General features: G+C 45.0%; 1 protein-coding gene across 1 annotated transcript; it reads right to left on the reverse strand.

Annotated features, from left to right (window-relative positions):
• Window positions 1-2,068: 2,068 nt before the first annotated feature.
• On the reverse strand, window positions 2,069-23,018 carry Mgst3 (microsomal glutathione S-transferase 3). Its single transcript, XM_028759464.1, has 6 exons — window positions 22,942-23,018; window positions 8,019-8,142; window positions 6,958-7,031; window positions 5,142-5,199; window positions 3,552-3,624; window positions 2,069-2,317 (listed from the first exon to the last, which is right to left on the reverse strand). Exons 2-6 carry the CDS (start codon window positions 8,133-8,135, stop codon window positions 2,181-2,183), a joined length of 459 nt encoding a protein of 152 aa, XP_028615297.1. The 5' UTR covers window positions 8,136-8,142; window positions 22,942-23,018; the 3' UTR covers window positions 2,069-2,180.
• Window positions 23,019-25,947: the final 2,929 nt, after the last annotated feature.

Below are 25,947 nucleotides of genomic sequence, written 5' to 3' on the forward strand. Positions count from 1 at the left end.
GGAAAATGTTAGGACCCAGAGACAAGAAACAGCAGCCTCTGGTTGCTAGAGAGCTGTCCTCGTAAAGACCAAGGTCTTGCATCCTGGGCCAAGAACTTTAACTGGCTGCTACGGAGTGAGTTCTCAACCTGTGGGTCGCGACCCCCGGGCTTTTAACAACCCTTTCACATGGGTCGTACATCAGAGATCCTGCATATCTGATAATTACATCATGATTTGTAACAGTAACAAAACTAAAGTTATGAAGTAGCAATGAAAAATTTATAGTTGGGCGGGGGTGGTCACCATATATGAGGAACTATATTAAAGGACTCCAGCATTAGGAAGGTTGAGAACCCCTAGCCTAGAGGCATGGCTGCCTGGGAACTGCATAAGGACTGAAACACTAGAAGGCATCCCAAGCTGCTGTTCCCACCTGGTTACTACCACTGCTCACAAGGAAGCCAATGCTCCAGAGACGAGCACTGGGTCCTCCTGCCTCTCTGAGTCTGCAGTGAGAGAAAGTAGTTCTCCAGGTCCCCAGGGTAAACTTCTTATACAACATGAATAAAACCACAGTTACTGCAGAGGTTTACCGATGTCACCTTTTCTAGTCCCAACCCCAAACTTCCTACCTCACCACCCCCATTCCATAAAGGAACACCTACTGCTGGTAAAATGAAGGCAAACTTAACTTTATGTTAGAGGGAAGAGGGGGAAGCCCATTTCCTTTGTTTTTATTTTTTTCCGTGCACTGGTGACATATTCTCATGACCCAACCCAGGAATGTATTCTGACCTAATTCCCAAGGGTGTCACAGTCATCCCGGCATGGCTGAGCTGCTCTTCAGTACTTTGGTGCTTGAGCGGTTCAGTACAATGAAAAATGCATGGGTTTTAGAGTTAGGCCTCTATGCAACTCCTAGCTCTGATCCTCAGAAGCTAGAGAGTGTGTGAAATGTGGCTGGTAAAAATGAAGAACTTGTGGGTTTGTTTTAAATCTTATCCATCTAAAAGCCACTCATGGCTAGGGGCTGCCCTGTTGGATGACAAAGTTCCAGACACTGTGTTCTTGTTCATACGTCACAGCCAACTTTAGTTTTGGGAGCAATGATCTTATTTTGCCAGCTTAGACCATTCTCTAAATGCCTTTCCTGTTTGTTCCTATTCAGACATTGGCATAGACATTTTTATTTTTTTTTTAATTTTTATTTTTTTGGTTTTTTCGAGACAGGGTTTCTCTGTATAGTCCTGGCTGTCCTGGAACTCACTCTGTAGACCAGGCTGGCCTTGAACTCAGAAATCTGCCTGCCTCTGCCTCCCAAGTGCTGGGATTAAAGGTGTGTGCCACCACCGCCCGGCAGCATAGACATTTTTAAAAATTTATTTTTATTTTATGTATGTTGATGTTTTTTGACTGCATGTATGTCTGTATGAGTGTGTCAGATCCCCTGGAACTGGAATTACAGACAGTTGTGAGCTGCCATGCTGCCATATGGGAGGTGGGAATTGAACCTGGGTCCTCTGGAAGGGCAGTCGGTGCTCTTAACCCATCTCTGCAGCCCTGGCACAGACATTTCTAACCCTGTTTCCTCATCTATAAAATGAGCTGTTAGTAGTTCTAACATTACAGTCATCCCTAGTTTCATCACCTGTGTTGATTGCTTAACTTGAAAAAAGAGCTTTAAACAGTTATATTTATTTGTATGGGTGTTACATACATGTGCAACATACAGTGCACATGTAGAGGTCAGAGGATAACTTGGGAGTCAGATAAACTCAGGTCATCGGGCTTTATGACAAGTGTCTTTCCCTGCTCGTCTGACTGAACTTGTTACTTAACTTTTTAAGCGATATAAACAATCTTCAATAGATATTTTTAAAGTCCATACTGTTAATTATTAGCATCCAGCAGCGCTACATTTGAACCAGAGCTAAGGCTCAATTTTCCCACCTTCATCACCATGATCAGACTTTATCTCAGTTTCAGAGACTATGTGAGGAGGGGGACACTCACAGCTTTGCTCTTAATGGGTAGAAATGGCATCCTTATTTCAGCAAGAGTCTCAGAAAGAGATGTAGTCAGGAGGTTTAGGTACGAGGCTGACGCCAGATAAGTTTTTATTATATTTAAAAAACAGTGGAACTGGAAATAAGGGTAAGTCGTTGAAGGTGGATGAGAGTTGAAGGGCCTCCCATTCCTCAGTGGCAGGATTTGGACCCACGGCCCAAGCCAGGTCTTATCCAGCCGAGATGCTGGAAAGCAGAGCACACAGTTGTGCCCATCAAAGCAAAGAGGGCAAGAGAGCTCACGCCTCCTCGATACCGCTTGCTAGGGTCTGAAAAACAAGACAGGAGAAGTTACCAGAACATTCACAAGCCATTCTTCTCTAGCATCTGAGGTTGTATATTCAACTGCCTGTTGTTGGGAGGTTGACTAACTCTAGCCTAGGGACATCAGTATGCTAGAAGCCATGTGTATTCAACTGCCTGTTGTTGGGAGGTTGACCAACTCTAGCCTAGGGTCATCAGTATGCTAGAAGCCATGTGCAAAGTAATTTTACAATAGCATTGCCTAGTCTATGGAGAGCTCTGTAAGTAAAGCAACTTTGTCTTTGGCCTAATTGGAGCATTTGCCTCTGGAATGACGCATAGCCTCTTCCTCTCTGCTGGCTGTTTATCCCAGCGGTGGTCAGGTTTTGCCAATGTAGTACCTTGGTTTGATTCTTGGTAGCTCTGGTTAGCCCCTTAATATTTCTAAGGCTGTCTCCTCATCTGTAAAACAGGCTGTTAGCTGTACGTGGAATTGCAAAGCATACGTAAAGCTCCCAAGCCAAGCAACTGGCACTTGGAAAATGCTCAAAGGTCTGTTAGCTTCTAAGGATAGTAAGAAGAAAAAGAATAGACCTTCTGCATTAATTATTAAGCCACTACCTCACTTTAAATTTTATATTTTATGAATATGGGTATTCTGTCTGCAGATGTGCCTGTGCAACAGTTGTATGGATCCCTAGAGCTGGAGTTACAAACTGTTGTGAACTGCTATGTGGGTCCCGGGAATCAAACCTGGATCCTCCAGACGAGCCGTCAATCATCTGCACAGCCATCTCTCTGGCCCTATTTCTTCCTCCACTTTTAAATCCCAACCAAGAGTTAAATTACAGTAACACTATTTAAAATTTGGCTGGGCGGTGATTCTTGAGGTAGAGGCAGGCATCTCTCTGTGAGTTTGAGGCCAGCCTAGTTTATGGAGTGAGTTCCAGGGCAGCCAGGGCTACACCGAGAAACCATGTCTCAAAAAACCAAAATAAAATAAAAATAAAAAATAAATAAAAATTGTTTTGGGGGCAGAAAAGATGGCTCAGTAGTTAGGCCTACTTGCTGTTCTTGTAGAAGACCAGAATCTAACATCAGCACCCATGTTAGATAGCTTTCAACCATCTGTAAACGTAACTCCAGGGGATTAATACATTCTGTCTGCCCTCCATGGGCCCATGCACACAAGTACACAGTACATGTTAAAGAAAATAAATCTAAAATGTAGTTCCTTGGCAGATGTCAACATGTACTTACCTCCTGTGTAGTAGCCATATGCGTAAAGAACTCGCCCAATAATCCAGGCCAGGCCCAAGCCAGAAGCTATGCGCTAAGATAAAAGAACAGTTCAGTGTTTGCATGGAAGAAACAGACCTTTACGAATTAATGCCTGCAGCTGACTACACTTGTGTTGGCCAACGGTAATTTCATGCATTTGGTAAGGTATTTCTCACAGAGTTAGGGAATAATGGGGTTATTTGTTTCAGTCAGGAAAGTTGAAGACCCATGGTTGTCTACAATGGCATGCTCAAACTTTTTGAGGTGAGTCCTAGCTTTCCCCATGGGTGGACTGGAAGGAACTTCCTGCTCAGGGCAACTGGGGGGAACCGGTTCTGGAGCTCAGGTCAAGGGCAGGCAGGCCTCAGGGTTCCAGGGTGAGTCAGAAGAGGAAACGCTGATGTCTGAAATAGGACCCTGGGTCCTACACTGACTGAACAGCTGCTGGGCTACACTGTCTGTAGTGACAATGCCTGGATGCAGCCAGTACTGCAGCCTGCACACAGTAGGGGTGGAGCTTGATGAGAAAAATTTATAGCAAACCTCTGAATATGTGTACTCAGAGGGGAAGGGGCTCTGCATTCCCAACACCCCTGACAGGAGGAGCCTTATTATGTAGGTTGACACACCCTTCCCTTTGTTTCATCCTGAGTAACCCCACTGGCCAGACAGAATAAGAGGGAACAAAGGTTGGGGCAGGGTGAGCATGTGACCTTCCCAAGTCCTTTCCAATTTGGCAGTGCTGTGGGTGGTGCTGGCTGCTAAGGGAGGATTCTGCTTGAATTGACTCTGGATGAGAAGTATCTACAGGAGGATGAAGTTCAACTATCAACAGAGCCCCAGTTACTCTCTGTTTAAGCTTAGTCTCTGCCAGGCTGTTCTTCACTATAGTGCCGTGTAATTACTAGCAATTTGGGGACAATGTTTTGGAGGCTGTCTTTAGTGTACTGGTGCCCGCCTGTCCCGTTCACTGCCATAACCTCAGGTGACTAATGACTCCATGCCTTCTCCATGGCAGTGCTATAGACAGACACCTACAGTTCCATCTTCCTCACCTCTTATGAGTTTGCGTAACTGTCACCTCAGTAAAAGCCCTGAGCCTGGCCACACTACTCATAATCTCTGAGCCCCATGTGCCTGTCCCACCTCCCAACAGTTTGCTATGGGCACTCACTGCTATCTAACATATCAAATAATTTACTTATGACCCCAATTAAAGGAAAGGCCGATTAATCCAGGCGTCTGCCTGTCTTGTTCATACATGAATGAGGAAAGTAAAATCCACCCCCTGTGGAGACAAACCTTTTAGAAATAGACCAGGGTTCAAAGTTCCATGCTTCTGTGGCTTAGCTGACCCAGTGAAAGTTAAACAGTGTCTAATAGGCTTTTCCCTAGTCTGAAAAAACTAGACGAAATACTGTCTCCTTTAAAGCAAACCTCATAAGTCAGTAAGTAAAATCCTATTACATATGTGCTGCTTAACACCAAGGCTCCTCAGTGTTCACTTCCTTCTCCCTGTGCCCAGGGTAGTCACATCTAAATGGATGAACAGCCCCAGAAGAAACTTACCGGGTGGTAAACACCTCCCACGGTTAGGAAAAACAGGAAGGGAGGGTACACCTCCAACCTGGAATGGAGAGAAATTAACTTTTAAAAAGTGTTCTCAAGCCTGGCAGTGGTGGTGCACGCCTTTAATCCCCATACCTGGGGAGGCAGAGGCAGGTGGATCTCTGTGAGTTTGAGGCCAGCTTGGCCTACAGAGTGAGTTCCAGGACAGGCAAGGCTACACAGAGAAACCCTGTCTTGAAAAACAACCCCTCCCCCCCCCAAAAAAAAAGAAAAAAGAAAAAAGAAAAAAAAAACCAACAAAAAGAGTTTCCTCATGGATGTCTGTTCAGTACTTTAAGAACTATAAGGAACTCTCTCCCTTCTTGCTGGAAGGTTAGAAACTCAAGTACAAACACTGACTGAAGAGAGAGTTCTGGTTGAGAGTAAAAGAACTTCACATCCTATAAACTCATGAGGAAGGTCTTAGATTGGAAAAGGTTTCTTAATGGAAGCACAGTCTGAAATGTCCCATACAGACACCTGTCTCTGCTTAGTGGCATTGTTTTTGGAGGTTGTGGGATCTTTTTAGGCTGGGGCCTGACTAGCAGGTATAGGCCACTAAGGGTGGGCTTTGAGGGACACAGCCCAGCAGAGGACTCTGTTTCCTGTCTGCCTTTGTGACCAGCTGCAAGTCTACCCTCACCAATATGAGTCTGACATCATGGGCTACTTTCTTTAAATCATGAGTCAAGATAAATCCTTCCTCTACTTAGTTTTCTGTCAGGTGTGTGTGTGTATATATGTGTGTACATGTGTGTGTATATATATATATGTATATGTATATATATATATATACACATATATATATGAGTATACATATATATGAATGCAATGAGTTAGATGGTACCTGCAAACACTCAGAGGGTTACATTAAAGACATTTCGATGGCTGCTAATTGTCAATAGAATCTAGACTCACCTGGAGGATGGGCATGCCCATGGAAGATTATTTGGATTGTGTTTGTTAACTGAAGTAGAAAGAACTGCCCACCATGGGTGGCACTAATCCCTAGCTGGGACCTGAACTGTGTAAGACAAAGGAGCCGAGCAGTAGCAGGCCTTCATCACTGTGCTTCTTGACTGTGGATGCGATGGGAACCCTTGTCTCCTGCTTCAGGCTCCTGTCACCTTAACTTTTCTACCATGAGTTCCTCACCATGACAGACTGGCCCTTGAGCTGTAAGTTGGAATAAACCTTTCTCCCTTAGCTCATTTTATCATAGTAACAGGAAAAGACATTTCTGAAAAGATTAGTTAGAAGTTGTTTTGTTTTTCAAGACAAGGTTTCTCTGTGTAGCCCTAGCTGTCCTGGAACTCATTCTGTAGACCAGGCTGGCCTCAAACTCACAGAGATATATGCCTGCCTCTGCCTCCCAAGTGCTAGGACTTAAGGTGTGTGCCACCATAGCCTGGCTATGAACTTTTTCCAATCTAAAAATACTTAGTTTTATTCAGTATTCAAATCTGTTCACACAGTAACTTAAGTTTATTTTTATTTGTGTGAATGAATGAATGTATGTGTGTGTACCAATGCCCTGGCTCACATGTTTAAGTTAGACTTGGTTCTTTCTTCTTGCCATGTGGGCCCCAGGGATCAAATATAGATTATCAGGTTCGGCAAAAAGTGCCTTAATTTTCTGAGCCATCTTGCTCCCCCAATAATGTTTTAATGATACTTTTAATAAGGTACCCATGATTGCCATGCTATCACTGAGCAAATTCAGAGGCTTGGGGCTGAAGTGATGGACATCTTTGCCGTCTGGCAGCATGACACTCACGTGTTCTGGTGGGCTCGCTGAATGCAGTTGAACATATGTCCATTCTCAGGATCTGTGCTGTACATGATAGGGTACTGTGGAAGCAAAGGCCATGCAGAGCGTAAGTGTTGAGAATTACCTAACACTGAAACAGAGACATCCCGAAGCACCTTCTACTGTCCCCCTGATGGATGAGTGCCTGGCTGCCGCTCTGAAGTCTCTATAGTGATGGGGTTTTCAGTTCTCAGCAGCAGGTTTGGCGTTTCTAGCTGTATAAGGTAGTGAGAACCTGTGACTATGTTGTGGTTACAAAAGAGACAGGAGTGGCTTCTGCCCGGCCAGTGTTTCTCATTGATGTCATAAATCAATGGTGGACTGCTGATGATTACAGAGACACCTTAGAGAAATGGATGATCCCCAAGAGTCACCACACACCACATCCCCTTAAGATCTCCCTTAACAGGGAACAGATAATTGAGTGAGTGAGACTTTTATTGCAAGTGTCCATTAGAATAAAAAGAGAAGCAGCCAGATATGAACACTTGAAAAGAACCTCCACCGAGGGAGTCTAATTACAAGATGCTAAATGCAAACAGGCATCTAATTGCTCCCCAGGGAGAACTTTAGAAGTTCTCCTTCTAGTTCAGCCAGAAGTAAAGGAAGTATTTAATAGGCTTCCTTTCTGCAGCTACTGGCTAAACTCAGGTTAAGCTCAGCATCTCTTTTCTATTTAGGAATCAGGAAAATCAACTTAAGACATCTTTTTTAAAGTTGCAAACTAGGAAGCAATATGCCTGTTTCACCCTTTTTAGAGAACAGCAGTGTCCCTGGCAAATGGCTCTAGACAAAAATGGACTTTTAATCCCTGTAGGCCCCGTCTTTCTACAGAGGAGCCAAAGGCCAACAAAGTGTAAACTATGTCCCAGCCTCTTAGGAACAAAATCCTAGTGGGTGTTGTCCAAAAACTGCCGCCACCTGTCACCACCAATAACTCAGCTCTCCCTCCAGGACTGAAAACAAGCCTTGGAAAAGCTGGCGGCCCCAGGAAGCCCACAGAGGCACCTGTCGCTGAGCCCACTTACCTCTACCTTGTACTTCTTGCGGGCTTTACCCACGTTGACGGCTAGGTGGAGCACCATCACAAAGCTGGCGGCACCAGTGAGAAGCACATATCCATATTCCTTAGAGAGGACAGCCATCTTGGCTCTGTGGAAGGAAGTACAACATAGTGGGAAACTAACCTAATGCTGTGGGTATCGTGTAGCCTAAGGCCTTAGCACAGTGCCTCCTTACCAGCAGATGCATACAGATCACAAAGACATTTCGGGGCTGGAAAGACAGCTCAGTAGGTAAACTGTTTGCTGCACCAACAGGAGGACCTGACTCTGGATCCTTAGCCCCTACTGTGCTGGGGTGTGTTGGGAATAAAGACAAGTGGATTCTTGGAGCTCACTAGCTGGCCAGTTTTAATAAAAAAGGTGAGCTTTGGACTCAGTGACAGAACATGCCTCAGAAAAGAAGGTAAAGATTGAGAGAGGTAGAAAAACCTCAGAGCTAACCTCTGGCCTCCGTGTGAGCATGTGCAGGTTAAGAGCACCTGCACACACACAAGCATGTATCACACATACACATGTATCACTCATGCATATACCATACATACATGTCTATGACACACATACACTCTGCCAAATTGAAAAAGGAAAAAGATGTTTCTAATAGGTCATCAGAAATACTACTGTGTATTAGACAACAGAATTAAAAATTACTCCAGTCTGCACTGGTCTCAGGAAAGTATCAAATCATACATGTCTTTCCTTCCTTCTCTCTTCCTTCCTTCACCTTGTTTCCTTCCTCCATCCCTTCACTTCAGTTCTGAGAACAGATTTTACTTCCTTACTTTTTTTTGTTTTTTTGTTTTTGTTTGTTTTTGTTTTTTTTGTTTTTGTTTTTTTGAGACAGGGTTTCTCTGTGTAGCCCTGGCTGTCTTGGAACTCACTCTGTAGACCAGGCTGGCCTCGAACTCAGAAATCCGCCTGCCTCTGCCTTCCTTACTTCTTTATTATTTATTTTTGTGTGTACACACATCCATGCACATACAGCCGTGTGCACATGGAGGTGACAGGACAATTTGTAGGAGTCTCTTCTCTCCTACTACCATGTGGGCCCTGGGGGTTCAACTCCGGTCACCAGCCTTGGCAGCTGGCACCTTTACCCACTGAGCCATCGCATGGGCTACTTAATTGCAGTTTTTGAGACAGAGTTTCTCTGGGTAGCCTAAGTTGGCATAATGTGTGTGTGTGCACGCGTGTGTATGTATGTATATATACTCAATATAGAATCCAGAGGGGCCTTAAGATCACAGCAACCATCCTGCCTCAGCCTCCCAAGTACTGAGATTACAGGTGTGTGCTACTATAACTAGCTGTATACTCTCTTTGGTTCAACATCCATTTATAAAATTTCACCTGTATCATTGCAGTGGTCACTGTAGTATGTGATGGCCACTAAAATTTGCATTGGGAAGAATTTAACATGACACACTTTAACAAAGTAGTATCTACAACAGTGGCTTCTGGAGAGGATGACAGTGAGGTCAGGACCTTGTGACCATCCTTCCAGCCTGATCCTGGCCACATGCTGGGACCAGTTTAGAAACCAGAGTGGAGAAGCTCTGACATCAAAGCATGGCTCCTGAGTCAATGGTATGAACAAGACACACAGTCTGGCAGACTCCTGAGAACCCAGGTGGCCCATCAAATCACCACAAGCCCCACAAAGAGTTCTGACATCTGCCACTTACTCTGGAATGCATAAAGAGTTGGGAATACAAGCTGAACAAATGTTAACAGCAGATTGGGGTAGTAGCTATGTGGTTTCAAGATACAATTCTTTTCATTTTTCTGACCACACAGGAGAAACTGCTTTGAGAAAAAGCTAATCCTGGCTCATCTTGCAGTGTTCAGCATTCAAGCTCCTGTCTCAAGGGAAAGACTTAGGCTGGGCACCAGAGAGAACAAAACTTAGCAGGTGGAAGAGGCTTTAAGCATCTCAGAGCTCACTGGGCTGTCCAGTATCCTCTGTGAGCTAAGGCTTCAGGGCAGGCTGGCAGAAAAGGCAGCTACTGAAGTGACTCACTACCATGTGCAAGATTGCCCCACGCCAGGAGCTCCTGTGTGATCTCTTGCTGGTTGTAAAAGCACATACTGATAGGCAAATGCTTAAGAGGATGAGGCAGGAGGATCAGAAGTTCAAGGCTGACATGTGCTTTGCCTTTAAGGGCTGGAGAGATGGCTTTGTTGGTCAAATGCTTGCTGAACAACCATGAGGACCTGAGTTCAATCCCTAGCACCCACACAAAAGAGTCAGGCAAGATGGTGCCCACAGTCTTGTATTCCTACTGCTGCAAAGACAGGGAGACTGCAGGAGCTTGTAGGGCAGCCAGTGTAGCCTGACTGGTGAGCTCTGGCTGTCAGTGAGAGACGCTGTCTCAAAAGACAAATGGGTTCCTGCCGGGGAGCAACAACAACCCAGATTGTCTTACGGTTTCTGAATGGATGGGTATGCAAATACACCCACCCCACACATCCACTGAAAGAAATAGTCTGTCTCTGGTGGGTGTCTAGCTTTCATCTCCCCAACAGCCAGCTCAGGGTATTGCCCTGCTGCAGAACATTTCTAGTGATCCTTAAAAACAAAAGGACACGATTCCAGTGCCCCTACCAGCGGAGGAACACCCAGAGCTCCTGTGCTGCACCCAGTGTCTAAAGCCGGAAGTATTATGGGTAGGATTGAACTCAGATTTGTCTGGCTCCCATGGCCTCTTTCAGTCCTGTCTACAGTGGAGCCACAATGTCTTTCTCAATATGAAATTTGGAGGGTGAGCAAGTTACTTGGTTTTTTAAAAAATAAGTTTCTCAGGAGTAGAGAGATGGCTCAGGCGTTGAGAGCGCTGGCTGCTACTCCAGGTTTGATTGCCAGCACCCACATGGTGGCTCACAACTCCACTCCCAGGGGAATTCAGTAACTACTTCTATCTAGCTTCTAAGGGCACTACACTTATGTAGCTCACAGACATGCATGCAGGCAAAATACCCATGTACATAAAAATAAATAAATTAAAAAATACACTTCTCCTGGCTTAGAAAAATAACATTAGGGTTCTAAGCCCCTCAGGTCACCATCCCATTAGGGCACACAGTGATCAATTCTCACCAGATTTCCCCTTTTATGGTCTTCACCCCACCCTGCTCACTTGTCCTTCAGAGGGACCAAACACACTCCAGGCCAGACTGTCTCTATGACTCAGCACAAGGTGTCTCCAGGTGAGAAGCTACAGCTGCCCAGCTTCAGAGAAGAGGGCCTGGATGCTCTCCAAGTTTCTTCTCCTTCCTTCTCTCCCCAAGTTATAAAGTCAACACATGGGAGAGGCTGTGGGATTAATTATGTAGCAAAAATACAGTGTGAATTCTGAACACCTCTGTGAAAACAGAAAGTGATCAAACCTATTTGCCATCCTTGGAGTTAAAACCACCGGGGCCAAACAGGCCATTGAAAGTGAAGCCGCCTCCAAGGCTGTCAGAGCTGCATGGAGGTCAGTTTGTGAGTCTGAAGGCTCAAGAGGATGAGGGCAGAGCTAGGACCAGGTCAGGTTTAAGAATTCATAAAAACACTCTAGTTCGGCAAAACACCAGAACGGGCCTTAGTTGCTGACCCGTTTTTCTGATATCTAAGAGCAGCCAGGCGGCAGCCAGGGGAAGCGATCTTTGCGTGGATATCTGCTGCATGTGAGAGCCATTCCCAAAGCAACTGTTCTGCAATCTACAACCAGAAAGGAACATGTCTGCCAGGCTCCTCCTTCAGAGAAGAACTGCAGTCTGCTGGGTGTTCACACCTGGTGAGAGTCCCTCTCCTCAGTTCACGAAGACGATGTGACTAGGATGAACCTGGGTCAGGGTAAGTGAGACTCAGCATCAAGAGGGGCTGATGACCTGTAGGACGCTGGACTTGGCTGGTTCAAGGGTAGGATCTGACCCGAAAGCCTTTTTCCTGCACTCCAGCTTTCCTGGTTTCAGAAAAATACTATTCAAGCTGCAAAGGGCAAGGAGCAATTAAACGGCCCTACCCAGTTGCAATCCCTATGAACCATGACAATAATCAGCCTGGCAAGATATGCACAGAGGTGCAGTCAGCGTGACTCATGGCTTGGCGACAATCAATAGCTATCTAATTGAACTTAAGGCCAATTTGACAGGAAGATATCATGCCTGGTACTGGAAACCTAGTCAATAATCCAGAGCTAGTAAGATTGCCTTGAAAACCAACATAATTCTTTATACATACTAAGTCATATCCTGTCCACAGATAAGTGTAGCCACCACCCCTCCTTAAAGGAGCTTCTCCTTACAGAAAATGGAGACCATTACAGAAAACTACAGCTGGACACAATGCAGAGATTGTGGGGAGTACGGCTGAAACTGATAGATTTATATCGAAGCTCCTGAACCTATGGCTCTGGGGATATCATGGTAAGATTGTTAAGAGCATGGATACCAGAAAGTCTGCTGTGAAACAGTCTCTCCTAGAAATGGCTGCAATGGCAACATCAATGGATGTGTTTCAATGGAAGGAGGAAATTTCACAGGGTGGCACCTCTAGGCAGAGAACTTCAGGCCACTAATGACAGCAGCTGGGAGATGGAGAGTTAGCCTCTCCCAGGGATGAGCCCCTTTACTGGCTGCTGAATGCAGAGTGGACAGCTCTGAAACCATATACACACGATAAAAATGCAGTCAGAAGACTGTATTTATATGCACTTGTGCATACACATACATTCACACATATGCATATAACAGTAATAACGCCAAAGAGTCTATCAGCTTGAGGGAGGGAGAGTCGCTAGGAGGGGCCAGAGGGAGGAAAGTGGGGGTTGGGAGGATGATGTAATTCTGTTTCCACTGAGGGGGAGCCTGGTGAAATGGTTCAGCAGAAAAGGCAGAGAATTAACTAACGGTGGGGAAGGGTGATCGGATATTAGCATGGGTGGTTTGTAGAGACCACGTGATCCTCTATTACGGAGAGTCTTCTTCTCCCTGTAGGGTCTCTTTTTGGAGCCTTGAACACTTGTGAACAGATATAAGGACAAAGCCTGGAATGTTGCCTTTCAGAAAGGTGCAAGAGCCCTTCCGACACCTCCACATACCCCTTCCAGCGAGGAGTCCTACTTCGTATGTCTAATCTGCACTCAGAGAAGACAATGAGAACAGCCTCTGAGCTCTCTGTGGTTTGGCATTCCTCATGGCTAGGACTACTCATGGCATTTGCAGGTGCTTACATAACAGCAGCACCTCTGGCGGCTTTCAGGAATACCCCACCACCACACACACAAAGAGACTCATCACCTTATACAGTAACTGGTAATGTTCACCTACACTATTTAATTCTGCTTTTCTTCCCTCCAAAGTATCTACTGAAACCATGGAAGAAACGGGATGACAAATGGCTTAGGAAAGAAGAATCTAGAACACAGAGGTCTGCATTATAGTTGCTAACAACTTAGACCCAAGGAGTAAAAATGATTAAACCTTAGCCTTTAAGGATCGGACCGGCTTAATTCAGTCAAGGTTCAAAAATACTTTATCCTTAGCTAAGTTCTTATTTTCTGAGACTTTAGGAAAAAGAGATGGATGTTCTCAGCCCTTAGAAAGTGGCCTCTGGGTCAGGGTGCGTGGAGAAAGGGAAGGCAGCTCAGTTCAGAATCCACACCCAGGCAGCCTCAGCCACACCCTGGGTTGTTACGAATCCAAAGGCAGCAGATAGCTTCCAGGGCCAGGCCTGAGGAGCTGATAACTGATATACAGGTCCCCTATGGTATGAGCACTCGTGGGCTGCACACATCTTTTGATCACATACCTGCAGCTCTTTTATGGACCCACCGAGATAAGGTTGTTGAGTTTGAGAGCTTTTTCCTGGACTCAGTCTTCATGGTCTGGACACAGCAGCTGGCAATGAATACTTGTAACTGTGTTTCCCACAGACCAACTGGCTACTGTAACAGGAACTCAGAGAGCACAAGATACAAGCCTCCCATTTGTGTTTCTTAATAGTCAGGTGCACAAATACAGAAACTCAAATGAGTGTTGCTTCGGTTCTCAGTCTTCACCTGGAGGCTGTGTTAAGACATGCCTCCTCCCAGAGTTTCTGATTCAGTAGGGCTCCAGTGGGGCCTGTGAGTGCAACTTTCAAAAGTTCCCAGGTGTGTCTAGATCACTGCCCAGAGATCACGTTTTAAAAACTGCTGTTTAGGAAGCAACAACTCGACAGTAAAAAAAGAAAAAAAAGTAATTAAAAAAAACTTGTTTATGGGGCTAGAGAGATGGTCAGTGATTAAGACCACTGGCTGCTTTTTTAGAGGACATGGGTTCAATTCCCAGCACTCACATGGCAGCTCACAACTGTCTATAATTCCACAGTCAGGGCATTCAATGCCTTCTTCTGGCTTCCAGAGGCACCAAGCACCCACATGGTGTACCAGCATATATGCAGGCAAATGAAATCTTTGTTTTTTTTTTTTTTTTTTTTTTTTTTTTTAGGTGAATGAAATCTTAAAACACTTGTTTTAGGGGAAAAACGGAAATCTGTAAGTGGTGGTGATGGCTGTATCCGAGTCACACTGAGAAGCAAACCCATCTTGGTGATCTATACAATGCTTTCTATTGGATGGTCCTGAAACCCTCCACTGCCTATGGACATCTCTAGAACATGGTGGTGGCTGTAGGCTGAGCTGAGGCTAGACCTTTCACAGTTACATCAGAGCTTGCACACACCACAGGACCAATTCCATCTTTTCAGGTTTAACATCTGGCTCAACATGAACTAAACAAGTGGGCAAGGGGGTGCCCCAAGGCCCCTCCGAAACTTTACCTAGTAATTCTGACCTGTGACAGCCTCTACCTTCCTGGAACTCTCTTTCTGGCCACAATCACTAGACCTGATTTAAAACAAACAAACAAACAAACAAACAAACAAAACAAAGGAGTTGGAGTTTAAGGCTTTACACATTGTAAGAGTGATAGTCACTATGCAAAAGAGGACCTTCTGGGGACTGTTACCTCTTCTACTACGAGTTGCTGTACCTCAAATTCCAAGTGAGCATGAGCTAAGTGGAAGACATAGTTAAGGGCTTAGTAGGGTCTCATGCTTTCTGGCAGAGACAGCAAAATAGGAAATCATTTCAGCAATACATGTTGAAAGTCTAGCTATGTGGCCGCGTGCACCCCAAGCAGAGACTTTATGTAAGCTAACCCTCTTTCTCCCCATGATAATCCTATGCTACAGTTGCCATTACTGTTGTTCTCACATTACCCTGGAGGGAAATAAGGAAAAGAGGAATTTAGCAATTTGCCTAAGCCTCCATTACTGGTGAATGCAGGTCTGGGGTCGGAGTGCAGGCAGACTGACCAGTGTCTCAACCATTTGCTACTAAATCACTCTGCAGAGCTTGTGCCTTGTAAGTTAGAAGCAGCAATAAGGAACAATCCTTGGCAGAGCTTATATCCTGAGCAGTACAGCCGCACCCTGCTTCTGTTTCAGGAGCAAAGGGAAAAGATAGCAGCCCGGGGGAGGCAGCAGCTAGACAGAGGCTCTTTGGTTCCACTTTACATTTTCATGGCACTAGGATCCAACCCTACATGTTTCAAGCTGAGCATATACAAAATACCAGCCTCCTGGGTCTTTAGAATATTTTACATCCAGGATCTGCTATTGAGAACGAGTTATTGCTTCCTTACCAATAGGGATATTTTGTTTTGTTTTTTTTAATCACTGCTGTTATTTTCTTCTTGGTGAATGACTCTAGCTAGAACCAATAAAATGTTGAATAGAACAGGCAAAAGTGGACATGCTTGTCTTGTACCCCATGTATAGTAGAAGCATTCAGTTCTTCACCATTACATATGATGCTATAGGAGGTTTTATACATGCCTCTGTTCCAGCTATGTTATAAATCTAACTATTTTGATATGTTCAAATCATAGCAAATATATATATATATATGCTTTAAACTTTAATAAAGTATATTTTTAAAAAAATATTATTTATTTAATATATATGAGTATACTATAGATGTCTTCAGACACACCAAAATAGGACATTGGATTCCATTACAAATGGTTGTGAGCCACCATGTGGTTGCTGGGGATTGAACTCGGGACCTCTGGAAGAGCATTCAGTGCTCTTAACCACTGAGCCATCTGTCTAGCTCTTGATGAAGTATCTTGTAGTCCCCTCCTCAAAAAAAAAAAAAAAAAAAGGGCCAGGCCACAGCAGGTTTCCAGGAGAATGAGGGTACTTTGGTAACCACCCCCTGAGGTCTGTAGGTATAGGGTTAGAACAGGACTCAAAGCAATGGCTGTACCATATAGCTAGTTAGCAGACACCAGTGGACTACAGGTATGTCACAGACACTATCCATACCCTCAGGCTAAGAGCCATAAAATCTAGGCTTAAAATGTGGTATTGCTGGTTTCACCTCCAGGATTCACTCTGTTCTAGGATATGAGGCAGCAGCATGGGGTCGTAGGCTCTCTGGCTCAGGTGCTCTCTTTTTAGGAATTCTGCTGACAGATTCTCTTGGGAATATCTCTATTCTAGCACTCCAGTTTCAATCATCCCTACCCTCTGTTTCCTGTTTCCACCACTGCTGCCCTTATATCTCACTGGGGCATAGTTCTTTCAGTTATGAGAAGGGTTCTGGGCAAGCCTACAGTCAAGTGAACGCATCTGATGCAACATTCCCTTTCACCGTGTACTCAAGTCCTCTTGGCTGTCCAGTGAAACGCCCGAGAGCACAATCAGCATTGCATAAGTAGAGCAAAAGGCAGGAGTTATGGATATAGCCATTTGTCCCAAAGAATTTATCACTCCTGAGTCACCAAGTTACACAGAACCTTACTTAGATTTTCCTAAATGACAGATCTCTCTTCGACTTTTAAGCAAACAAAACCCAAGCTGGACAAACAGCAACTTCAACTTCAGTTTGTGATGTCACTCTTTTACAAAGTTTTAGCTGGTGTTTTATGTTAATACAAACAGGAACACGACCATGACTAAGTATCCTTAGCTTAGCATAGCCACCATTCCCTCCAAGTCTCATAGCAACCCTTACTTGGTTGGCTGTGCTATCAGTCCAATTATTTTATATGGCAAAACCCCAGTGATTTAATGATGGTGACACAGGGATGGTCATTTAAAGGATTGGCTAGATGGTATAGAATGGAGGTCTCTTAAAGTCCCACGTACCAGATGGCTCAGCCAACTCTGGAGGCCCAGTTTACTGACTTAAAGCTTCCCCTAACATCTATCCAGCTTCGATTCAGCCCTTTGGATGTTTCCACAAAGGAACAGGACTTTCAGTGATTCCTGATGGGATTTAGCCCCAGTGCGGTAAGGCTGGAAGTCACGGAACGAGGAATCAGAGAAAGGGTTGATGGAAACTGGAGTACCAGAATAGTGATGCTCCCAGGAGAATCTGCCAGCAGAATTCCTAGAGGAGACCACATCTAGCTGATTCTCCCAAACCCAGGAGAAGCCTGGTGGGGAAAAGTAGGAAGTGAGGGGAAGCAACACTGTGGTAATTCTGTCTTCAGGATGAAGAGCCAGAGAGTCACACCATTTCTCTGTGTTCATCCCACGGTTCCGTAATGGCAGTTCTAGTTCACTTCCACAACAGACACATCAAAGCTTGTTTGTTGTCAAATCTTCAAATAAGTACTACTCAAATCCTCCTGCCTCTGCCTCCTGCCTCCTGTGACTAGGGGTGTAGGGTACCACAGTCAGTCACCACTAACATAAAGGCACTTAAGAAAATGAATAGATGCTGAACCCACATAACCCACTGGTGATGCAGGTTCAGTAGTTATTTCTCCAACGGCTATAGCCAGGAAGCTGGCTGAACAGAAGGGGCCTGATATATGGACTGCTCGCTTGTTAATTCCAGTGAGGCCAGCTATAGCTGGCAGAATGTAGTGGGTCCTTCTCAGGACCTCAGTCTTCAGCCTCATCTATGCACTGGCAGCAGGTATGGAAATGAGTCATATTGAGAAGATGGAAGCCTTTCCCCTTTAATCCAAACACACTCAGCTCTACAGTTTAGCAGGCATAGCTCAGGCACATTCAGGCCTTAGATGATGTTTTAATTCCAACACTGTGGTGAATTGTCCCTTCTGAAAACAATTGTTAAATACGTTATTGGACTGGTAGAGGCTGGGGAGGGAAGGACCAGGGAAGCTGGAAGCCAAATGAATGGTGCTGTGGGACAAGCTTGCACTGTTGTGCTGGTCAAGGCCAGGGCAGAAAACGACTTCTCAGTCAATCTTCAGAGTTCGGCTTCTATGTGGCAAGACCCTAAACACACATGCTTGAATACCAATAGTGTTCTTTGGGAAGAAATGGCAATCCTGTACGGCAGGAATTCAAGGACACTGGATTTGTTAGAATAACTTCCAGGTTTTCCTGTAGGTATGATGTTAGGTTTCTTAAAGAGACTCTCTATGCTTACAGTTCCAGGGGCTGGGATACCCTGACACCTGACTTTGGACCTTTGGGTCATACTAGATAGCCCAGAGCTGAGCCTTCCAGGTCACAGGAATCTAGACACACCTCACATCTTGCTTCTAGTGCAACTGCCTTAGATGAGAAAGGAGAGATATCATGGAATACAGACAGAGAAAAGAGACACCAAAACATTTATCAGATGAAGCCAATTTGATAAAGTCAGTTCAGGACAAAACATTTTACCCAGAGGAATGCTTGCCTCTAATTCCATGCCTCCCACTCTCTCTCAGAGTGACTCTTTCCCCTTTCAGGTTTGTTACACATACCATATGACACTCCATGTGCAGGGCAGCAATGGATATCAAGATGGAGAAGGCAGTTCCGAACCTGCAGAATTCACTGTCAGGGTGTGAGGGTAGAGTACACACATGGAGGAGGGGGAAAGAATGGGCTGGAAGCCACAAAGAGCATCACGGTGTGTGACAGAGAACACAGGTAAAAAACCAGCAAGTTAGAAGCTTGCAGGCAGGCAGGCAGGTCAGTGCTCACACATGGCAGAGAAAGGAGGCCAGTGTGACTGAAGGGTAGTTACAGAGCCCAGAGGAAGAGTAGGGAAAGTCTACTATTTGTAATCTTTATCTAGTATGGATTAAACCCTGTTCTTAGCAATTCAATATTAGCTCATTTAAATCCTCACAGCACCTATATCACGAATTACTGCCTCTGCAGGTGAGGGAATTAAGTATTAGAGGAATTAAGTAACGTCCTTCAGTCCTTCAAAGCACACAGCTACCCCCAGAGTAAAGCCTAGATTCCCACACTCCCTGGCAGTATCCTTCCGGATTCTGCACTTTAGGCCTCGACTGTCCCATCTCTGAACCAAGCTGAAGAGCAAGTTTGCCAACATCTGACTCTCTTCTGAGCATAAAGTATTAACGAGAAAGTAGAGCTAATAATTAGGTCCAAGCCTGGGCCTGATTACAGACTGTGATGTTTCAAATTGGAAAGGGGAAAATAAAAATCTTGGAAAAGATCCAGAAAAGAACATTTTTGTTTTAGTGTATGGCAGCGTGAGGAAAGGAGAGGAATGAAGAATGCTTCCTCCAGTCTCCTGGCACACAGCTTGGCAGGGCCGTCCTGAAGCTGGCACTTCATTACCTCATCGTGATTCCCACAAACCTATGCATTAGCTGACATTACATAGGAGTGTAAAGTCACGGGGCAGCGAAAGCTATGACTTCCAGAAGACGAAAAAGTCTTGAATGAGTCACACTAATACTACTTGGATTTTCCATCCTAAGAAATAAAGACAGCTTAGAGTTATTATAATTCTTAGCAGATGCTAGATCCCTGGGAAGATATCAGTTGTTAACTGAAGGAGCCACCTGGGCTGCTAGCTTCCATCTGGCTTGACCCTCCCATGCCTCTCGGGATTTAGAAGCATGCTTTGGCATAATCATTTGCAGTTCTCTCTCTCTCTCTCTCTCTCTCTCTTTAAAAAAACCCTGCCATTCTTTATTTATTATTTATGCGTATATGTTTGTGTCTGAAAAGACCAGAAATGTATGTGTATTCTCTCTCTCTCTCTCTCTCTCTCTCTCTCTCTCTCTCTCTCTCTCTTTCTCTTTGTGTGTGTGTGTATCTGTAAAGGCCAGAAGGTGTCAGATCTCCTGGAGCTAGAGTTACAGGTAGTTGTGACATGGTTACTGAGACAGAACTCTGGTCCTCTGGAAAAGCAGCAAGTGCTCTTAACTGCTGAGCTATAGCCCTAGTCTCCATTTGTATTTCTTAAGCTGGAAAAATAAAAAGTATTGTTTACTTAAAAAGAGAAAAATCCAGGTGCTGTGCATGGCACATGCTTAGAGTCTCAGTATGTGGGACCCAGAGGCAGGTGGATTGAGAATCTGAGGCTTGTGAAGAGGCGGTTTCAAAAGGATAACAAAAAAGTGGGCCATCGCACCAAAGTTTTACAATTCACATTCCAGATATCGAGCAGATGCAGATCGGTCTAGAAAGACCTCAAAGTGCAACAAAGGGCCCTGTGAAACTCTCAATTCATTTGGAAAACAATGTGATTTTCCTGCTCCGGTTGCTGCATTTCTTGCCACAGAGAGGCACGTGGACTCAGTGACAGAGCTAATCTTCCACAGGGAAACCTGACAATAACACCAAGCTTTTTTCTTATTTCAGAGGACAGTAGACTTTGAAAGCAGGATCAGTAACCTCAGCTGCAAGGGCTGAGGAGATGGCTCAGTCAGCAAAACTGCTTGCCAAACAAGCATGGGTAGCTGCTTTCAGCCCTCTGCATCCATGAAAAAAAAAAAAAAAAAAGCCCAGTGGGGCAACCCCAGTGCTCAACAAGTATAGAGAGGAGGATACTGGGTAATTTCAGGCTAGCCAGGCTAGCTGAATTAGTAAGATTTAGTGAGAGTCTCAAAACTGAGGTGGAGAATGACTAAGGAAGACATCTTCATATGTATGGACATGCACATGTACTTACAGGTATCCATGTACATGTATACATCATATACAACACACAAACACTTCAGATGCAAAAATAACAGCAGCATATTCTAAAGAGATATATTCAAACATAGAAAATGACTAAATCATAGGTTTAGATTTTTAAAATAAAAAAATCTTTAAATTTAAATCATAGGTTTAAAATCAGCTAAATGTTTAGTTGGTGTTAAATTACTTTTGACAGGTTTATTTGACATCCACTCACTCCTGACTAGTCCAGGGGCTTTTCAGCATCTCTTTGGATAAACACACTGTGTGTGTGTGTGTGTGTGTGTGTGTGTGTGTTTTCTGTGTTGTCTCCCTATGAAGGAGTTCATTTTCAGATTGCTTCCTCCAGAACTCTACAAAAGCAGGAAGGACTCTAAGTGAGGGGACCTCTGCCTTTAACAGGGTCTCAATAAATGGCCCAGGCTGGCCTTGAATTACCATTCTCCTGTCCAGACTGTCTGGTGCTAGCATCCCAGCTGTAGGCCTCTGCATCCAAGCAAGATTTTGTTCCTTAGTCTAAGGAAGCCCCAGGAGTGCAGTTTCTATGGCTGGCCACACTATCACTGTCATTTTATATATAGTAACACTGGTTAAAGAAAAAAAGAATCACTTGACAGAGTTTTCTATTTCTGTAACATTGTGTCAGGAAGGAGCTGAGCAGAATGTACTTCCCAGGGTGAAAGCACATGTTTGGATTTCAGATGTTAGTTTTATTTAACTCCTTAGATAAATTTAGCTCCCGTGAGAATAAACATTCTGGATCCCCTGACTCAGACAATATACTGTCATTACTGATACACTGAAATAAAACGTGCCTGTAACCCTGACCAATAACCTTGGCTGCTTCCTGGAAACTGCAATCTGCAGGTGCCCTACAGATGTCCCCTCCCCCCCCCCCCCCCCAGCCCTGGCTTCTGCTACTACCTTAAAATCTGCAGCAGACTCTGCAAGGCCACACCTAAGCCACTAGCACAGGCAGCAGAGCAGAGAGTGCTTTGCTCTCTGGGGTACGTCCTTTCCCTAGTTAAGGGATTCAAGTCCCAATCCGCAGTGTTCCTTTCCTACCCATCCGACCATCTGTCTCTGCTTTTCCTCTACTTCCTTTTCCGCACTCACTTGTACTCTAGGATACTTGTAAACTGGTGCCTCCCAAGCAAAGAATTAGCAGAAACCACAACCTCGGGAGTGACTCAGAGTCTGTACTCCCCTCCACCACCCTGCAGGTGCCCCACCCCTGTGGTTCTGGGTCTCCCTGAAGGGACACAAGATAAGAAGGGACACTCGCGGACAGGCAAGGAAGGGATGAATGAAGATCCCACCCACCCTTCCCAAGAAGTCTCTTGCTATGAGGACAGAAGTAAGAAAATGACCCATGTTCGGGTATCAATGCAAATTTTTCTACGAAGCGAGAAGAAAACAAATGCAATTCCCTCTGAGACCCTCCCGAAGGATCCTAGCAACAAGATACTCATAGCAGGAGCGAGGCTTGCATGCCACTTATGAAACCTGTGTTAGATCAAGTCCGAATGACCAGTTCCCACTGCAGAGCTCGGGGCTCCTTTCTCTGTATTACAGCGGCAGTGAGTAAGGTCAGGTGGTCTTCGGAAGGCCGAAAGAGGGAGCCCCAGGCCTTTACACAACTGGAGTTAAGGAAGGGGAGAAAAATAAATAAAGAATTGAGGATGAGCTGACCTTGAGAATCTCCCTGAGTTAGAGATAGCCAGGTAGGGGGTCTCGCCGAGAAGCTCCTATGCTATACCATCAGGGGGAGCATGCAGGGCGGGCAGAGGGTCAAGTGGGTAGAAATGCAGAGCTCAAATCGACCGATAAGGAAGGGAGGTTGGAGAGAGACCCTAATTCCGTTCCAAGTGGTTGTACGTGTGCAAGCATTCAGGTAACCCAGCAAAGCTAAAGCTCCTGCAGCTCGCAGGTGCCAACACTTACCTGGCTCACCTTGCCGCGACTACTGCAGACTTGAGCAGCGCAGCACTGCCTGGGTGCGGCTCTAGCTGTCCCGTAGGACCCGCCCTACTTAGCCCTGGGCAGCGCGCGGCCACGCCCCGGGACCGCCCCCGGGACCGCCTCTGACTTTGGCTGTTCTTGGCGTCTCTTAAGCGCGATTGCATTTTCTCTCTGTTCCGGATAGTTCGCATATTTACTTTTCCGGCTCCCCAGTCTATATATTTGTTCTCCTCCACAAGTATCTTTTCGTGACTGCAGTCCTAAATTGGTCCTAGAGATTTGTTCTGCTTGGTTGGAGCAGAAGGAACAGTAACGCGTTATAATTCGTCCCCAGCAGGCCACCGTAACTCATCTCGCTGCGCGTGCGCCGAAAAGAGTAGATTTTGGAGAGCGTGAGGTGGGAAGTAGGAAGGCGTGTGTCTCACTTTTGGACACTCCTGGGAAGGGGGCGTTTGGGACTATGGGAGTTCCCTTAGCCAACACTGTTGGCACGTACCGCAGCTCTGCCCACACGGTGCGCCGCACCCATTCTCGCTTCCCCAAGCCCCTCAGGCGGGCTCCTGTGGTTTGACTCGCCCAGGTGTTTCTCCCCGGACCCCGCAGACCTAACAAAGAGCACAGGCGAACCCTCTTGTGCCACCTCGCGGCGGCCTCCAGGAGAGCCTTGGATAGGACCTACTGAGCAGAGGTAGACCTTGACTGCTAATTTCTGTAAGTTCTGCTTTAAAACCGTCGCAGAAAGCACCGAAGTTACTTTTTTTCCCCCCGCGTCTCTGAGAATCTAGGTCAGACAGTGCATACTTTTTAAAGCCTCTTTCCTCTCTCCGTCCTCACAAACACAAGAGAATATGTTTCTTCTGTAGCCAAATATGAGTGACCATGGTGGAGGACACATATCCAGGTTGCCCAAATACCATGTTCCAACTGGTATTTTATGAACTTCTAGTAACAGAATGAAGGAAAGTCATAAATCAAGTTCCCTTTCATGTACGTTGTGGGAGTGCATCAGGTGTGCAGATTATGGCAAAGCCTGGAGTAAGGCCTCTGCTACTATCTGATGACGTTCTTTGTCTTGAGTTCGTGGAGACTAGTGGCAGGTGTGTACTGTCTGAAATGATTTGAGTGATAGGTACAAGATAGCTGTTAAAATACATAAATAACTAGTAAGGATATTAAAGCTAGCTTGCTTTGCTAAAGGTTTCCCCCACAATCATTGAAATTTTAATCAATACAATTTTAAAGATTTTTCAGATCTTTAACACAGCTTACATATCATTCTTTTCTTCCACCTGCCTTTCTCCCCAGGATTGCCTCAAACTCATATTGCCATGTAGCCCAGACTGGTCTTGAACTCCTGATCCTCCTGCCTTCACCTCCCAACTGTTGGCATTATAGGTGTGCACTAGTGAGCTCATCCTCTAGAATGTCTTCTTTGGGAGAATTTGCACTCCTAAGAAAGAGTGCATGAGAGTTTAACAGTCCCAAGCCAGGAAAGACTAGAATCAAAACAGGGGCTCAGGCTTGGCTTTCATGTTCCTGGCTTGTCAGGCCTAACACATCCAGAAGTACATTGAAGGCTCATGAAATATTTACTCTTGCTGCTTCATCAGTTTCTAGTTGTTCTTATGCTTACTCCTTAAGTACAAGAAAGGTTTCTACTTCAGGTTTCCTGGGGTGTTGGGTTTAAAGGACTTGTTGAACATTAAGGAAGCAAATAGGAAAACCCATTTCTGTATTATTGAGAGGCCTCATTCTCCTCTTGCTTCTGGTCAGAAAAGGCACCCTAGGTGGTGGAATGGATGATCAGAAAGTCAGGATAATTATGGTGGCTGCCTTCACAGACATTTCTGTCTGACCCTAAACATGAATTGATCATGTAGGACCTTATTTTCAAAATTGTACAAGGCCAAGGGTAGGGTCGAATGCTTTTTATCCTAGTTCTGAGGCAGGTGGATCTTTGTGAGTTTGTATAGAGTCTGTATAGGGATATTAGAACAGCCAGAGCTACCTAGTGAGTAACTGTTTCAAACAGGCACACACACACCAAACCCAACCAACCAACCAATCAGAAACCAAAAAAACCCAACCAGACATCAATAAAACCACCAATCAAATCAACCAAAACCTTACAAAAGCAGTATTTGTCTTTTGTAGAAGCCTTGGGAAATATAGTTAGAAAACCCCCCAAATTATACATGTGCATGCTCCAGGGAGAATAGTAGTATGGGTACTATTTTCTTTTGTTCATTTTGTAAATTCTGTTTTGCTTTTATCACCTGCAGTACATTCTTTAACATTATTTGGTGATGATTGTGTACCACTTTATGCAAATCTTTTGTTGGAGGTAGCTTGTTTTGAGTATTTCTATTACAATGTACAACTTTGTCAGTAAATTTGTATGTGTATTTATGATGATTTGACTAAACTTCTTTAAAGAGAGATTTCTAGGTCAGAGAATACATATTTATTCAAATCTCCTGATACCTATAAACAGTGGGCATTTCTGGAAAAGCATGAGCATTTTCTCTAGTACTGGGTATTGGATATATTTTCCTCTATTTCTGAGTTGGAGTAAGACTGTTACCTTGAGGCTGCTGTGAAAACCAAACGGAGCTATGCACAAGAACCTTGTGTGCTTTTCCTCAGGTTAATGTATTTGCAGGCCCCAGTAAAACAACAGGAATGTGACATGCAACACTTGGCCCAGAAGCTACTGTGTCCCTGCTTCACTCACCATTCATTCCTTCTCCACTTACAATCTGGCTTCTGATTCCAAACCTCCTGTCAGACGGCTCTCTAAAAGGTCACCATTCGCCTTGTAAACTCTCCACACATCTCAAGCATAGCTTTTTCCTGAGTTGTCTTCATCTCTCTGCTTCTTAAAATGTGTTCTGGATTCTCCAGAGTGTGTGTCTGTCTGTCTGTCTCCCTCCCTCCCTCCCTCCCTCCCTCCCTCCCTCCCTCCCTCCCTCCCTCCCTCCTTCCCCC

This window comes from Grammomys surdaster, unplaced genomic scaffold, assembly GCF_004785775.1.
Source record: "Grammomys surdaster isolate TR1022 unplaced genomic scaffold, NIH_TR_1.0 130, whole genome shotgun sequence".
Taxonomy (NCBI): domain Eukaryota; kingdom Metazoa; phylum Chordata; class Mammalia; order Rodentia; family Muridae; genus Grammomys; species Grammomys surdaster.